Below are 15495 nucleotides of genomic sequence, written 5' to 3'. Positions count from 1 at the left end.
TGGTATGAAGTTTGTACTCAGATCCCAGATTAAGAAATTTATTACACAAGAAATAAATAGATAAATAATAAAATAAACATAAACAGATGAACAATAAAGTAAGAGATCTGTGTATTTATGTGTCTATGAGGTGAAGCTTGAGTCCTGCAGCCTGAAGGGTTCGGCTCTGGATGCTCCTCATCCTCCTGCCTGATGAAGAAGCTGCAGAAAAACATCAGCCAAGAAATGGACCATCACCCTGGTGCAGCGTGGGGCCCTGACCTTTGACCTGCTGCAGGGCCTGTTTACCAGAGACGGAGAGGTTGCTCTGGTTTTGTTGGATGTTTCAGCTGCAGAGTGGGAACGTTTGCATGTTCAGCTGATCAGATCTGATCAGTAGATCAGATCTGATCAGTAGATGATCTACAGGATCAATATCTAGAACCTGAGCTGGAGACGACGAGTCCAGACAGGTTCACTGATCCTGTTCTGCTAGAACGCCTCTGATTGGTGGAAACTTACCCAGGTTCTCTGCAGACTCAGAGCCTCTCAGACTGAACTTTAGTTCATCAGATATAATTATTGATTATTGATTATCTGGATTTCTACTGAATGACTTCAGAGCAGGTAAGGAAAATCCTCCAACTCTGGTTTAGTTTGTCTGGTTAATGACAAAGAAACGACTAACTTCAGGAACAACTTGGACTGTTTCCTCACCAGAACCAGAACCAGAACCTCATGGTTTCCATAGAAACGCTCCTGTTCCGTTGAAATGCCTGGTACAACGTAAACTGGATCTTTAACTGGGTCTCTGCTGCGTCTTAAAGCTTTTAGGAATTGAAATATTTCATGTCTCCTTCAGCTGGTTTCAGTTGATCCAGCTGAAGGTCCAACTTCAGCTGGATCGTAACTGAATCGTTCAACTGAACCTTCAGCTGGTTCAGTTGTCGCTCCTCCAGTCGGCCTTTAGTTTTTGTGTTTGGTGCAGAAATGAAAGTTTCTGTGAGAAACTGGCAGCCTGCGACGCCAAGCAGCAGAGGAAAAGCATCACTGCATGGAAACCCGTCAGAAAACCTTCCAGCTCTCAGAGACGATAAACGATCATTTATTATTTATGTAACTGAATCGTGATGTGAAATGTAATTGTGCAAATCAGTGGTAAAATACTGTTATTTAAAAAAATATTTATGCTAAATGAGCTTCAATGTCTGTTAGGTGATTTAAAAACAAGGATTTGCTTCAGTTGAACTGAACTGGAACATTTATTTCTGGCTCATCAGTCCTGGACTGACAGGTTTCACCAGAAACACAAACCAGCAGCAGCCAGTTACCAAACTGGGAGTCCTGGAAACCTGCAGCTCATTTGGACCCTGATTTAAATCCTGACGTTGTTCTGTATTTTCAGAATAAAGTCTGCTGAGCTGCTCCTCCTGCTGCTCTTCATCCCTCTGCTCTGTTTGGTGATTTTTCTCTCTGTGCCAATAAATAATCAAAGCTGATCTTTTTTTTTACAGTAAAAATTCAACTAGAACTTCATAAAGTAGATGTGACACCTGTAGATTTGACTATATCAGCTTTAGGGTTCAAACATTTATAATTAACATTAAACTCCTGAAACAACCTGAAGAATAAACAAAGTAATCAGGATGAAATGAATGAAAACAGAATCTGCCTCTATCTAAACTTTCTTTCTGCTCTCTGTGAAAACATGATTTATTTAGAGAACAAAATCTCTTTGCCTTTTTGAAGATGTGAAATTTTATTAATCCATATGATCAGATATTTATGGTCTGTCCAGGATTTCAATCCCTCCATCATCATGTCTGTCAGTAACAATCATTTATTCATCCTGTTGCTTTTCTGCTGCTGATGGATGGAAAAATCTGACATTTAAAACTTTTTCTGCTGTTTCAGCTCAGCAGCTGCTAGTGAGAGGAGAAAATGTCTCTGAGCCGTGTGTGGGTCTCCTGTTGGACAGGAAGTGATGTGCTGTGGTTGTGATGAAGATATGAACGTGATTAATGTGATCTGATCTGTGGTCAGAAACAGAAACTGAGAGTTGGAGAGAAAGTTAGAGGAGCAAAGATTGACCAGCTGATCAGCTTGCAGCTGAAACGATGATGAAACGTCACAGATGATGATCATAACTAATGTCTCTGTTTCCAGGGGAGAAACCCACAAACTGCCATCGTTCCAATGAATGAAAGAACAAAATGAGGTTCAGCAGTTACTGTAGGGTTCGGTTCTTGGATCAAGTCTTCTTCTGTGGATTGTTTTTCTTCTTGTTGGGAACAAAATATTAAAAAATGATTCAAGGCTCAGATCATCTCACAAAACAAAACGGAGAAACAGAGAAACAGTCTAACAGATTTCTAAAAACCTGAATCCTAAAAGCGTCTCATTTTCTCCATCAAACTGTTCAGATTTCACTTTCTGCTGTTTCTGCCCATAAATCTGATTTAAACACTAAAATAGAGTCAAATATTATAAGAGCCAGAAATGATCTGCATTAAAGGTCCTCATAGAAACATTCAACCAGAAAAACTTACTTAATAAGCAACAATAATAAAGAAAACAATAAAAATAAAAACTAGAAAATAACCTGAACACAAAGTACAGCAGAGAATATCCATAAAAACAGCACAAATCATTAAAATGATGAGAAAGAAAACATGTTTTCCTTCTGATCATAAAAAGAAAAACTGAAACCTGAAGCGACTCATGAAGTTTCTGAACTTTATTAGTTTTAAAGAAACTTTTAATGATATTTTACCAGTAATCTGAGTTTAATGATTCATAGTTATTGTCTGTAATCTACTGAACCGATCAGATCAACATGGTGATCTGACCTCCGCCATGACGCCCGTTACCATGGATACGCTGATTCAGACCTGCTAACAGTTTCAGCACCAAATATCCATCAATGTTAAAATCCTCTGAGCTCCGAAGAACCAGGAACATTCAGGAAGTGATGATGATGAGTGAGGAAGAGTCCATCTTTCATCTACGTTTCCATGGAAACAGAGCAGGAACGATGTCATAAAGTTTGTTACACTGTAAATAAAACATAAATCTTCCTGTTTGGTATTTTTATTTTATTGTAAATATTCCAGTTCACTGTAAAAAGTTTTAGTTTAATTGTGATAAAATGATTCTGATAGAAAATCTTTGTTTTCATTTGTTCAACATGAAGTTTATTAAATTCACTAAATAAAGATTAAACTTCGTCATCATCATCATCATCATCATCATCATCATCATCATCATCATCATCATCATCATCATCATTTCAATCTGGAAAGACTCAGACGAAGAAAAAGGAACAATTAAAAGATTTAATGACAGCAATGAATAACAGGTCTTTGGCGCTCGGACCGGCAGCTGATCTGAGATTTGATGTGAACTCGATGAACATCCCGATAACCGATTAGGGATGCTCTCCCCCCGGGGCGACACTGGTGGAGGTCTGGAAAGGTTCCATCCTGGAGAGCCGAAGGATGAGGGTGGAGAAGGGGAGGTGGTGGGTTGAACGCAGCTGGGAAGCGGCTGACCGGTTGGGTGTGGATCCTTCATGCTGAGCCTGATTGCTGATTGGACGCGGCGGGTGAGGTCCAGAGCTGAGGTCGGAGATGAGCATAACGTCGATGGATGAACGGAGGGGATGGAGTCTTCCAGCTTGAATTTTCGCTATCAGCTCCATTTCTTCTCTGCAGCTTTTATAATTTATTTTCTATGTATAAATATAAATATTAACGTCTTTTGAGATTTTAATGAATTTAAACGACGAGTCAGCAGGACAGAACCCAGATGAACAGAACCAGCTGGTTCTGGTCGGGCTCTGGGTTTGGTCAGAGGTCAGAGGTCAGGTCAGCATTTGGACGGGTCGGCCGGATCCGGTTGGGTCGCTCTCCACTTCAGCAGGGAGTAAACGACGTGTTGGTCTGGTTCCGCTGCTGGTTCTGGAGGGAAACAGAACCCGGGTTAGGAACCGTCTCCACGGAGACGACGTCCCGTCTCCATGGAGACGACATCCCGTCTCCAGTCTGACTGGTTCATCGTTCAGAGGTTAAATGGGATTAACTGGATTGACCAACATCTGACCAATCAGCAGCTGTTCTCACTTCTTTACCTGTTACCATGGCAACACTGTTGCTGCTGTAAACATCTACGGCAGAAGTAAAACTGTTTTTCACATGGGTAAAAATAATGTTCATAACCTCAGCATGCAGCACTTTAAATACATAAATAAAGACAGTTTAAATTATCACAGATCCAAACTTTAAAATGTTTTTCAGATTTTCCTTATTAAAAAAAATATATAATATTTTAGGCAAAAATGGAAATAATGGAACAAAATTTAGTCGATTCTGATCAATAAAATCAGGATTTGTTTGTAAACATTTCTGAATTTTACTGCGTTTAATAAATAATTAAAATCAGATTCAGTGAAGGTGAGGCGGCGGTGCAGAGAGGTCAAAGGTCACCCAGAGCAGCCTCACCTCTCCTGGTCCTGATGCTGACCGTCGCGTATGTCACGCCTCTCTCTCTCCTCACCGATGAGTAAACGGCTCCTGGATCTGGATCTGCAGCAGAACAGAGCCTGTCACTGCAACACTTCCTGATCAGAACATAGATCTGTGTTTCTAGAAGTGACAGGAAGTGGAGAGCTGCTGGTTCTGGTGGAAACCATCAGAGGTTCTGGATGAAAACTCAGAGAAAGACAAAGTTCGTCTGCGTGATGCTGCCACCGTTCAGAAGATGACAGAGAAACCAGCTGATCTGAGACCAGATGAAACCAGAAACACTGAACTGGATCTGGATTCAATCTGGATTCAATCTGATCTGGATTCAATCTGAGCTGGATTTAATCTGGATTAAATCTGATCTGGATTAAATCTGATCTGGATATAATCTGGATTTAATCTGATCTGGATTCAACCTGATCTGGATTCAATCTGAGCTGGATTTAATCTGGATTAAATCTGATCTGGATTAAATCTGATCTGGATTCAATCTGATCTGGATTCAATCTGATCTGAATTTAATCTGGATTAAATCTGATCTGGATTTAATCTGATCTGGATTCAATCTGATCTGGATTCAAACTGATCTGAATTTAATCTGGATTAAATCTGATCTGGATGTAATCTGATCTGGATTCAATCTGATCTGGATTCAATCTGATCTGGATTTAATCTGGATTCAATCTGATCTGGATTAAATCTGATCTGGATTCAATCTGATCTGGATTCAATCTGATCTGAATTTAATCTGGATTAAATCTGATCTGGATTTAATCTGATCTGGATTCAATCTGATCTGGATTCAATCTGATCTGGATTCAATCTGATCTGGATTTAATCTGGATTTAATCTGATCTGGATTCAATCTGAATTCAATCTGATCTGGATTTAATCTGATCTGGATTCAATCTGATCTGGATTCAATCTGATCTGGATTCAATCTGATCTGGATTTAATCTGGATTCAATCTGATCTGGATTTAATCTGATCTGGATTCAATCTGATCTGGATTCAATCTGATCTGAATTTAATCTGGATTAAATCTGATCTGGATTTAATCTGATCTGGATTCAATCTGATCTGGATTCAATCTGATCTGGATTTAATCTGGATTCAATCTGATCTGGATTTAATCTGATCTGGATTAAATCTGATCTGGATTTAATCTGGATTCAATCTGATCTGGATTCAATCTGATCTGGATTCAATCTGATCTGGATTAAATCTGATCTGGATTTAATCTGGATTCAATCTGATCTGGATTCAATCTGATCTGGATTTAATCTGGATTCAATCTGATCTGGATTCAATCTGATCTGGATTCAATCTGATCTGGATTAAATCTGACCTGGATTAAATCTGATCTGGATTTAATCTGGATTCAATCTGATCTGGATTTAATCTGGATTCAATCTAATCTGGATTCAATCTGATCTGGATTAAATCTGGATTCAATCTGATCTGGATTTAATCTGGATTCAATCTGATCTGGATTTAATCTGGATTCAATCTGATCTGGATCTAACCTGATCTTAATGTTCAAGTTTAATCCAGATCATGAGGTTGCTGTACCTGCTGCTTCTGGTGTTTTTCTCCGTGTCGATGAATAAACAGCTGCTGAGTCTCTTTCTGCAAACCAAACAGTTTAGGAGAATAAAACATGATGAATATTTTATATTTGAGGCTTATAGCAGGAAGTAATCAGACTGTTTGAACCTGAACTCCAAGTTCATTTTAATTAACAAACTTTCACTGGTTTAAATAATTTAAATGTTAAATTATTCCTGCATCTAAATGTAACATTTTAGCTCAAACACGTTTTCTTGTCTGAATATAAATATTGTAAAATAAACAACAGTTACTGCTGGTAAATAAATGAAACATCATTTGGTTCTGATCTGACCTGATTTATCAGTTATTGATTATATATTCTGATGTCAGCTGGTTTCAGATCAGAGTTTATGAAACTAACAGGAAATGAAGCATAAACTGACCTGCAGCAGATGAAGCTGATCCGTCTGGAGCTTCAGTAACTTCAGCAGCTGCTGAGTCTGCAAACCAAACAGGTTAAAACAATAAAACGTCCGAAATGATGAAGGTTAGAAATCAGAGGTTACAGCAGAAGAACCAGCTGATAGCAGCTGAGCTGAAGTTATTACTGATTCAAATTAATCATCTATCAGGAGTTAGTTATGAATATTTAGTGAAATTGTTTCCTGACTGGATTAATCTGAAGAATCTGACTGTTAGCTGTTAGCATGGCTCCCTCATGCTAACATGCTAACAGCTCAACATCCAGGCAGCAGAGATTCATGACCTGTGTTACTCTGTCAGATGTTAGCATGTTAGCATGACTGCCTCATGCTAACATGCTAACAGCTCAACGTCCAGGCAACAGAGATTCATGACCTGCGTTTCTCCGTCAGCTGTTAGCATGTTAGCATGGCTCCCTCATGCTAACAGCTCAACGTCCAGGCAGCAGAGATTCATGACCTGCGTTACTCTGTTAGCATGTTAGCATGGCTCCCTCATGCTAACATGCTAACAGCTCAATGTCCAGGCAGCAGAGATTCATGACCTGCGTTTCTCCGTCAGCTGTTAGCTACCTCTGCTCATCCGCTCCATGTCTGGCCGTGTTGTTAGCTAACATGCATGAAGCTTCATTTAAACTCCTCTGGGATTTCAGGTTGTAGTTCAGATGTTATTTGAGTTTTTGAAAAGCTAATCAGCTGATCAGTTTTATATAAAAATATATAAAACTTGCCATAACAACTCTCCTTGTTGCTATGGCAACACATTATAACAACTGTCCAAAGGTAAAAACGGTGAGAACAGTGGTGGTTACACTTTGCTAATCTGCTAAAAGGTTAGCAAATTATTTGTTTAGCGCTTTAGTATTTTTGTTAATACAGGAAACATTTATCTCACTTAGCTTCCCCTAAATTATTTCTTACAGATAAATTCTGAAGCGATAATTTCCTCTGGTTTGGTTCTCGACTGATAAGATTATTGAGGTGGTTTGACATTTATATTCATGCTCTTATTTTGAAAAGGAGGAAGTCTGTTAACGCAGCAGTTTCATTTCCTGTCCTTACGATTTTCACCTGCAGCAACGTTTATCCTGTTCCCAGAATGCATTGCTAAACAGTTTGAAATCTCCTGATGTTCATCAATTAGGCTAAAACAGAGCTAGCAAAACTCAACAAGTAGAAAACTGAAACCGGAACAGTTTCAGTTCAGAAAGAGCAAACCGGTACAGGAACGGGGGCAAGGACGAATTTCATCCAGTAGAGGGCGATATGCTAAATGAAACGTGATGTTTATCAACATGGTGGACATTAGCACTTTAGCATGTTAGCACAGCTAACGTTTTAGTTAGCAGTTGTCACCACTGGTTAAAAATAAAAGTGCTGGACAGTTTCTGAAATCAGAAAATAAATTCCCCAAAATATAACAACTCAAGCAAGAAATGATGAAATCAGAAGTAATAAACTAACAGAGACGCTCCATCATGGTGTAACCTTCTACAGCAGGGGTCCCCAAACCTTTTCCTGCGAGGGCCACATGACTGTTCCCTTTCCTGGTCAGGGGCCGGTCTTAGTTTTTCGAGACAGAAACCTTAGAAAAGTTTTGTTGACGGGGGTGGGGGGGTTGGTTACTGCCGACGTCATAGTCGCGTTTGTAGATAGATTTTTTACCCAGAATGCAAATGGAAAAAAAACCGTGAGCGAAACGGTGACTGGTACTGACTAGTATATATTCCATTGAGGGAAACTAAGTTTCATATCTGCTCAAGAGCCCCCCCTGGTGGTTGAAGAAAAATCCACATATATATGAAAATAAACACTGAATTCTCTCTGGTATTGTTCAGGGGGCCGGACCAAATGAGGAGGTGGGCCGTAGCTTGGGGACCCCTGCTCAACAGCCTCCACGTTAGCCATATTTAGCCACAAACACATTTCTGTTTTAGCTCCAACCTCAGTTTGATTTTAGACAGTCATCCTCTGGTTCAAATATCCCGTTTCTGAGCAGCTATCGCTACGCTAGCATTAGCATCCTGATGTAAACCTTCCTGTCTGCAGCTCTCCTAATAAAGAGCTGCTGCGTCTCTGGCTGCAGATTAGAGGAAGGAGAAAACTAAAGGAAGTAGCAGCTAGCGGTGCAGCAGAAGGAAAATGTCACTCGGTTTCTTTACCAATAACATTCTGAAGGTGTGATGTGCTTTGATTAGACCACAGAATAAAATCTAGAGCAGCTGATTTCCACTGAAAGCTACAATCACTTGAGCTGATTCTGCAGCTGGTTTAAACATCAGAACCTCAATAAAAACGTTTCTAACCAACATGATGAGATCAGAAGCTTCAGGCGTTAAATCATGTTTGTCTCTGAGGTGAAAAACAAAAGTAGAGCCGAGAACAGGAAGCCGAACTACTCCACAGCTTCTTTCACATTTTGACCACAAACACAATATTGAGCCAGAAACTGCTGATGAGGCTTGAAGCTGCCCCCCACCCCCCGACCCTGCCGCTAAAAATAAAAAACACATCATATAAACTGGCAGCACGACGCAGAGCGGGTAAACAGAGGAGGAGTTCAGGAAGCTGCTGGAGGCAGAAAACTGATGGGGAGTTACCTGCTGGCTTCCTGCAGAGGCGCCGAGTCAGCAGGACCACCAACAAGATAAAGAAAATCAGAAAAGCAACAGAGGAGAGAGAGAGGACCATGGAGAGAGGAAGAGGACTGGAGAATGATGGAGGAGTGGAGGTGATTCTCCCTGAAATGAATCAAAGGTAATAATTTATTTCTTGTCTCCTGATGAAGGTTGAAGCAAACAGAGAAGCTGCTGACCTTCCACAGAGATCCTGCTGGATGGAGACTCTCCCTGACCGCTGATGTTACAGTGGTAGAGGCCTTCATCAGACCTGTTCACTGAGTTTAGGGTCAGGTTCCCAGTAGTTTCATGACCAATGAAGGAGCCATCTTTATAGAAAGCAGCTGGGAGGTTGTGGGCTGGACTCTTTGCTCTGCAGCTCAGAGTGACGTCATCTCCCTCCATCACAGGGAGGACAGGACTCTGCAGGATCACTGATCCACCTCAACACAGAGACAAACTACAGCATTTCATCCATTTCCACACAGCAACACTAACTCCACAGTCTGATCTTACCAGAGACAGAGAGCTGGATGCTGCTGCTGCTGGAGGATCCAGACATGGACTCACACCAGTACAGGCCAGAGTCTAATGGGAGGAGACCAGTTAAGGTACATGAAGAGTTCGCTGGTTTCCCCCAGTCCTCACACTCAGCTCTGGTGTCTCTGGTTGTGTTTCTCCACACAGTCCCTCCATCCTCACAGGTCAGAGCCACAGATTCATATTCAAAGAACTGAGATCTGCTGGGACTCACAGTCAGAGCAGCTGGAAACCAGGAAAATACATTAAATCATTGATTTTATGTATTTTGTATTTAACTGTTCAGCCTCATTTTGCTCTTCAGTTTCTGGTTCAGAAAGAAAAACATGTAAAACTTTAGATTTAACACAAACAAGATGTAAAATGTTACAGAAAAAGGTGAACTGAGCAGTGGAAACTTTATCATTGAAACGCAAAAGAAAACATTCCTCCATGTCCAGCAGGGGGCAGTAAACAGGACAACAGTGTTTAACTGAGGAGTGATTTACTGACTGTGTGACATCTGAGATTATAGATCTGTGGTGAAGTTACTCACCTCGGTTTGATGTCCAGAGAAGTTCTGACGTCAGCACTGAAAGTTTATTCAGAAACAGATTTAATGTAAATAAAATAATAATAAACATCTTAGACAGACAGTAAAATAACAGAGAGATGAAACATTCAGCATTAGACAGAAGAACGTCGGAGAGAAAACAGCATCCATGTTTTCCTGCAGTCCAGCTTTGAATCACATGAGATAAAGATTAGGGTGATGGCTCTGAGGCCCTCCAGAGATTTAGAGGAGAGTTTCATCCTTGATGCTCAAACCTGAATTTTTAGCTGAAATCTGAGTTTTTCTGCTAATGAAATGCTGAATTAAAGTCTTATAAAAGAGATATGAGCATTCAGACTGCAAACCGATACGATGTGGTTCCACATGTGGAGGCAGATCCGATGTTTAGAGGTGAAAAGATCGGAATCGGCCGATCAGACCGACATGAAAAAAGTTGATTTGTTTCGCATTTTCCTGCTGTGGGAGCGGAGACGAAATGTTTTAATGTTCCAGTTACTGGTGGACGATTCATAACGCAGGCTGAGTCCACCATCCTGGATGGGTCACACACACACACACACACACACGCACACACACACACACACACACACACACGCACACATTGAAGGACTGTAAGTCGCGTTTTGCTCTGTGGAGAACGACATGCAGACTCCCTGCAGACCAACGGGAGGCGCTGACCACATCCTCATCAACCAGCAGAAAAGCTCAAAGTTTATCATATTTACTAAAAGTTCAAAGTTCAGCTCGATACGAGTTCCTAAAAGTTTAGAAAAACTTAAGTCTTCTCCAGCAGACTGACTGGCTGCTTCTCTCTGGTTTCCAGAGAAACAGAAATAAATATGAAATGCTAAATAAAAATGGGTGAATTTCTCATTCCGTCATATTTTTCTGTTTGCCTGGTAAACAGCTGGTTATCTAATGAAGGTTTTAATCTGCAGATGAAAACAGATTAAACTCTCCGCTGAAGGTAAAACCAGCCGTACTCACAGATCAGCCATGATGCTCCTCTCATCGTTTCTCTCAGTTTCTGTGAAATCAAGACGAAGTTTGTATTTCCATCATCCGAGCTGAACCCTCCCCTTCCTCTGTCCTGTGGTTACAAAAACAGGAAGCTGAGCTGAGCTGAGAACTTCTTCAGCTCAGAAACCCAGACAGTTAGCACCGTTAGCTCCGTTAGCACTGATATCATTGGTTCAGTCATTCTCAGGACTTATTGATGCTTCTCATTCATGTGACAAACTTCTGATTTTTAATAAAATACAGAACAAAGAATCAAACTGCAGGTTAAGATGAATGAAGGCAGAAAGTGAAACTAAATGCGGATCATTTATATTGATTACAGTAAATATTGGAGGGAAGGATGGAGGCCGGGGCTGCTTGTGTTGAGCTCCCCCTGCTGGGGCACACAGGTTACTGCATCTGGTATTATTGCTGCTAATGTCTTGCCATACCAGGTGTTCCGTTCTCGGTTCATTTTGGTTCATTATATAATGTTAAGTTCAGGATTTTCCTCCTTTTTTCAGTTCCGGTTCATCAACTGAATGAAAGATTCATTTCGTTTTGTGTTTTTATCCATCAGTAAATAAATTCATGAATATTTTTAAATGCGACCAGAAGGTTAAAGATGATAAAAAGAATGAAACAGAAAATAGTTTTAATGAATAAAAGTCTGACTGAATCTGTTCGTTTAGTTTCTCGTGTTGCTTCAGTTTGTTTGATTTATTAATTGATTGATTAATTTAACCAACAGTAACTAAATGAACTGTTGAAGAACAGCGCCATCCAGTGGTAACATTAGATTAGTGATTCAGCACAACAGAAAGAAATTATTTCTGTATATTAATATTAGAAGAAAAGATAATTATTGGAGGTCTTGCAGCTTCTCTGTTTGTCCACCAGGTGGCGGCAGCAGCCATCTCAGTCACTTGTTTACTCCCTTAAGTTTCAGTTTCTCTGATCGCGCAGCTCAGTCACCAACCGTCAGTAACTCGACGTTTTTCTGCTGCAGAAATGATATTTTTGCATTTATTCGCGTGTTTTCTTCTGATCCTGCAGGTTTCTGCTGCTGACGGTGAGTTCAGGAGGTTTTAGGTTCAGTAACATGAAGCTGCATGTCGGTGGTGGAGAGTCTGGTTTGAATATCTAACTATCATAAACAGATCTGGATGTTTGCATTATAATGTTTTATTTATTATTCCTCTTTTAGTACAGAAACACAATCTTAGTTTCATTTTAAAGTTTTCCTTCAAATATAGAAATGATCTCATAAACACAAAGTTGTGGCTTTGTTTTACAAATTACAACAAAATAAAGACTTGAAATAATTTAAAATGAGTTCAAGTGTAGAAAATTTACTGTTTAAGTTAAAATGTAAGAGTTTAAACATGATAATAAAACCTTTTATGACCGTCCTGCTCTGATAGTTTTGTTATCATGCAGCAAACAGGGAGGAGCTGGTTGGGTTCGGCTGCCAGTAAAACCAGTTTAGAGCTACGAAGCTGAAGTTGGTTTCCAATTCCAGAGTCCAATAGCTAAAGGGCGATTCCACTTAATTTTTCACTACTAACCGCATCTTTAATCAACTCTTAAAAACTACTACACCTAAACCTGGACTAGATTATTCTGCTCTAATAGCAGAATATTTGAAGTCTCTAGGTGTAGTAGTTTTTAAACTAGAGTTTATTAAAGATGCGGTTAGTAGTGAAAAATTAAGTGGAATCGCCCTTTAGCTATTGGACTCTGGAATTGGAAACCAACTTCAGCTTCGTTTTAGATCTGTGCTGCCCAGTTTAATGCTGTTAAATAAACTGTTATGTTTTAGGCAGGTTGAACGTCTCAGACGTAAAGAAGATGATTAGAACCATGAGGGGGAAAAAAAATCATGATTCTGAGTTTAATTTAATCTTACAAGAACTGAAAAGCTTCAAATACCAGCAGGGATGTGAACTCACTGAGTTTATCAGGAGCAGAGAAGATTCTGCAGGAAGGATCTGCGTTACCGCTGCTTAGTGCAGTTAGGATGCAGCAGCTTCCTGCATTGACTGTGTTCATGTCTGGTTCTGCGGTCCGGTCCAGTGGCGGTGACACCAGGAGGAGCTGCTGACCTGCAGTGTCAGACTCCCGGCGCCGCGGCGGCCACCGTGGTGGAGTGGACCAAAGACGGCCTGCCGGCCAGCGAATACGTCTTCTTCTACCGCAACGGCCGGCCGTACGACAAGTACCAGCACGACTCCTTCAGAGGCCGAGTGGCGCTGAAGAACCGGTCCGGTCCCGGCAGCGGGGACGTGTCTGTGGTCCTGAAGAACGTCTCTGTGGAGGACGAGGGGACGTTCCGGTGTCGGGTTCGGATGAGCAGCTCTGGGACCGAGGCGGAGGAACACCTTCAGGTCAGCCGGCTGAGGGTCGCGCTGCGGTCAGGTACGTTCACCTCACAGCTCAGGGATTCATCCGCAGCTGGCGGGAAACTGATCCGTCCTGATCTGCAGGAAGCGAAGCAGGAAATGAAGCAGGAAACGAAGCAGGAAATGAAGCAGGAAACGAAGCAGGAAACGAAGCAGGAAACGTCCAGAGAGTTTTCACAGACGGAGCAGCGGGTCCAAACGTCGCCGTCCTGGTTGGAGTCCTCATGGTTTGTGTTTGTGTTGCTGGTGTCGGTTTTTATCTGTTCAGGAGAAATAAATCCTCACATCAGAGGACAGAAGTTGTGTGAAGCTGAGAACAAGAAAATCATTTTATTTCAGTTTTATTTCAGAGCTGTAAAAAGCTTCAACCTTCTGAAAACAAACGGAGATCCTCGATTAAACCGTTTTATTATGGAAATAATTTGGGAGAAAAGCATTAAAATAAAAATAAAATCACTACAGAAGACGAAGCGTTGATGCTGGAGGAGAAGAAAAGGAAATGAAAACCTTTTTGATCTGATCTGTGAATCTCATGTTTCCTCTGGTTGACGGTGTGATGTCATGTCCAGAGTGTGTTCAGGTAAATGTTCAGGTGTAAACAGGATGTGTGTGTTCATGTAAATGTTCAGGTGTAAACAGGATGTGTGTGTTCATGTAAATGTTCAGGTGTAAACAGGATGTGTGTGTTCATGTAAATGTTCAGATGTAAACAGGATGTGTGTGTTCAGGTAAATGTTCAGATGTAAACAGGATGTGTGTGTTCAGGTAAATGTTCAGATGTAAACAGGATGTGTGTGTTCAGGTAAATGTTCAGGTGTAAACAGGATGTGTGTGTTCAGGTAAATGTTCAGGTGTAAACAGGATGTGTGTGTTCATGTAAATGTTCAGGTGTAAACAGGATGTGTGTGTTCATGTAAATGTTCAGGTGTAAACAGGATGTGTGTGTTCATGTAAATGTTCAGGTGTAAACAGGATGTGTGTGTTCATGTAAATGTTCAGGTGTGAACAGGATGTGTGTGTTCAGGTGTAAACAGGATGTGTGTGTTCAGATGTAAACAGGATGTGTGTGTTCATGTAAATGTTCAGGTGTGAACAGGATGTGTGTGTTCAGGTGTAAACAGGATGTGTGTGTTCAGATGTAAACAGGATGTGTGTGTTCAGGTAAATGTTCAGGTGTAAACAGGATGTGTGTGTTCAGGTGTAAACAGGATGTGTGTGTTCAGGTAAATGTTCAGATGTAAACAGGATGTGTGTGTTCATGTAAATGTTCAGATGTAAACAGGATGTGTGTGTTCAGGTAAATGTTCAGATGTAAACAGGATGTGTGTGTTCAGGTAAATGTTCAGATGTAAACAGGATGTGTGTGTTCAGGTAAATGTTCAGATGTAAACAGGATGTGTGTGTTCATGTAAATGTTCAGATGTAAACAGGATGTGTGTGTTCATGTCATGTGGGTTTAAACTGAGTTTTCTCTAAATAACCTTTTTTACACTGTAACTGATCCTCTGGACCAAATCTTTAACATTTCTTCATCTGTAATAATCATAACAATGTTCTGTAAACTAAAATCACTACATTAGAGCCATTTTACTTGTGTTAAACTGTGTGAATATGGTTTTATACGTTTTATTATATTTTACTGTAAAAAATTTAAGTTTGTGTCGTTTTTCTCTGTTTGCTGCTCATTTTGACTCAGGATTGAATAAATAAGTGAAACCTGAACTCAGAGACTTGAGTTAATGATTCATTTAGTTTCTGTGGGCAGCAGAGCGACTAGCTGAGCGGTTATTAACCTGATAAAGGGCCATGACGGACCGGACAGGACCGGACCATGACGGACCGGACCGG

General features: G+C 40.7%; 2 protein-coding genes across 49 annotated transcripts; one reads left to right on the top strand and one right to left on the bottom strand.

Annotated features, from left to right (window-relative positions):
- Window positions 1–2701: 2701 nt before the first annotated feature.
- Window positions 2702–13327, bottom strand: LOC106908040 (putative high affinity immunoglobulin gamma Fc receptor IB). 3 transcript variants are annotated; one of them, XM_088015609.1, is made up of 10 exons: window positions 13198–13327; window positions 11234–11336; window positions 10229–10264; window positions 9670–9918; window positions 9351–9596; window positions 9136–9276; window positions 6497–6553; window positions 6075–6131; window positions 4479–4562; window positions 2702–3938 (listed from the first exon to the last, which is right to left on the bottom strand). In XM_088015609.1, the coding sequence occupies exons 2-10, from the start codon at window positions 11256–11258 to the stop codon at window positions 3847–3849; spliced, it is 987 nt and encodes a 328-aa protein (XP_087871735.1). In that variant the 5' UTR covers window positions 11259–11336; window positions 13198–13327; the 3' UTR covers window positions 2702–3846. The 3 variants fall into 3 exon arrangements, with proteins under 3 accessions (XP_087871735.1, XP_087871733.1, XP_087871734.1); XM_088015607.1 differs by lacking the exon at window positions 11234–11336; XM_088015608.1 differs by lacking the exon at window positions 11234–11336 and having other exon boundaries at window positions 6497–6544.
- Window positions 12158–15369, top strand: LOC106908041 (myelin-oligodendrocyte glycoprotein-like). Of its 46 annotated transcripts, none has more exons than XM_088015699.1 (7): window positions 12158–12317; window positions 13322–13663; window positions 13732–14239; window positions 14351–14412; window positions 14462–14646; window positions 14697–14733; window positions 14846–15369. In XM_088015699.1, the coding sequence occupies exons 1-3, from the start codon at window positions 12257–12259 to the stop codon at window positions 13953–13955; spliced, it is 627 nt and encodes a 208-aa protein (XP_087871825.1). In that variant the 5' UTR covers window positions 12158–12256; the 3' UTR covers window positions 13956–14239; window positions 14351–14412; window positions 14462–14646; window positions 14697–14733; window positions 14846–15369. The 46 variants fall into 46 exon arrangements, with proteins under 46 accessions (XP_087871825.1, XP_087871817.1, XP_087871827.1 ...); XM_088015691.1 differs by adding an exon at window positions 14425–14449 and having other exon boundaries at window positions 13732–14375; window positions 14499–14646; XM_088015701.1 differs by having other exon boundaries at window positions 13732–14646; window positions 14697–14758; window positions 14809–14870; window positions 14920–14981; window positions 15068–15369.
- Window positions 15370–15495: the final 126 nt, after the last annotated feature.

This window comes from Poecilia mexicana, unplaced genomic scaffold, assembly GCF_051168715.1.
Source record: "Poecilia mexicana isolate PSO_F unplaced genomic scaffold, ASM5116871v1 scaffold_18, whole genome shotgun sequence".
NCBI lineage: Eukaryota > Metazoa > Chordata > Actinopteri > Cyprinodontiformes > Poeciliidae > Poecilia > Poecilia mexicana.
Note: the sequence above shows the minus strand (reverse complement) of the source record. Positions and strands in the feature narration are given on the sequence as shown.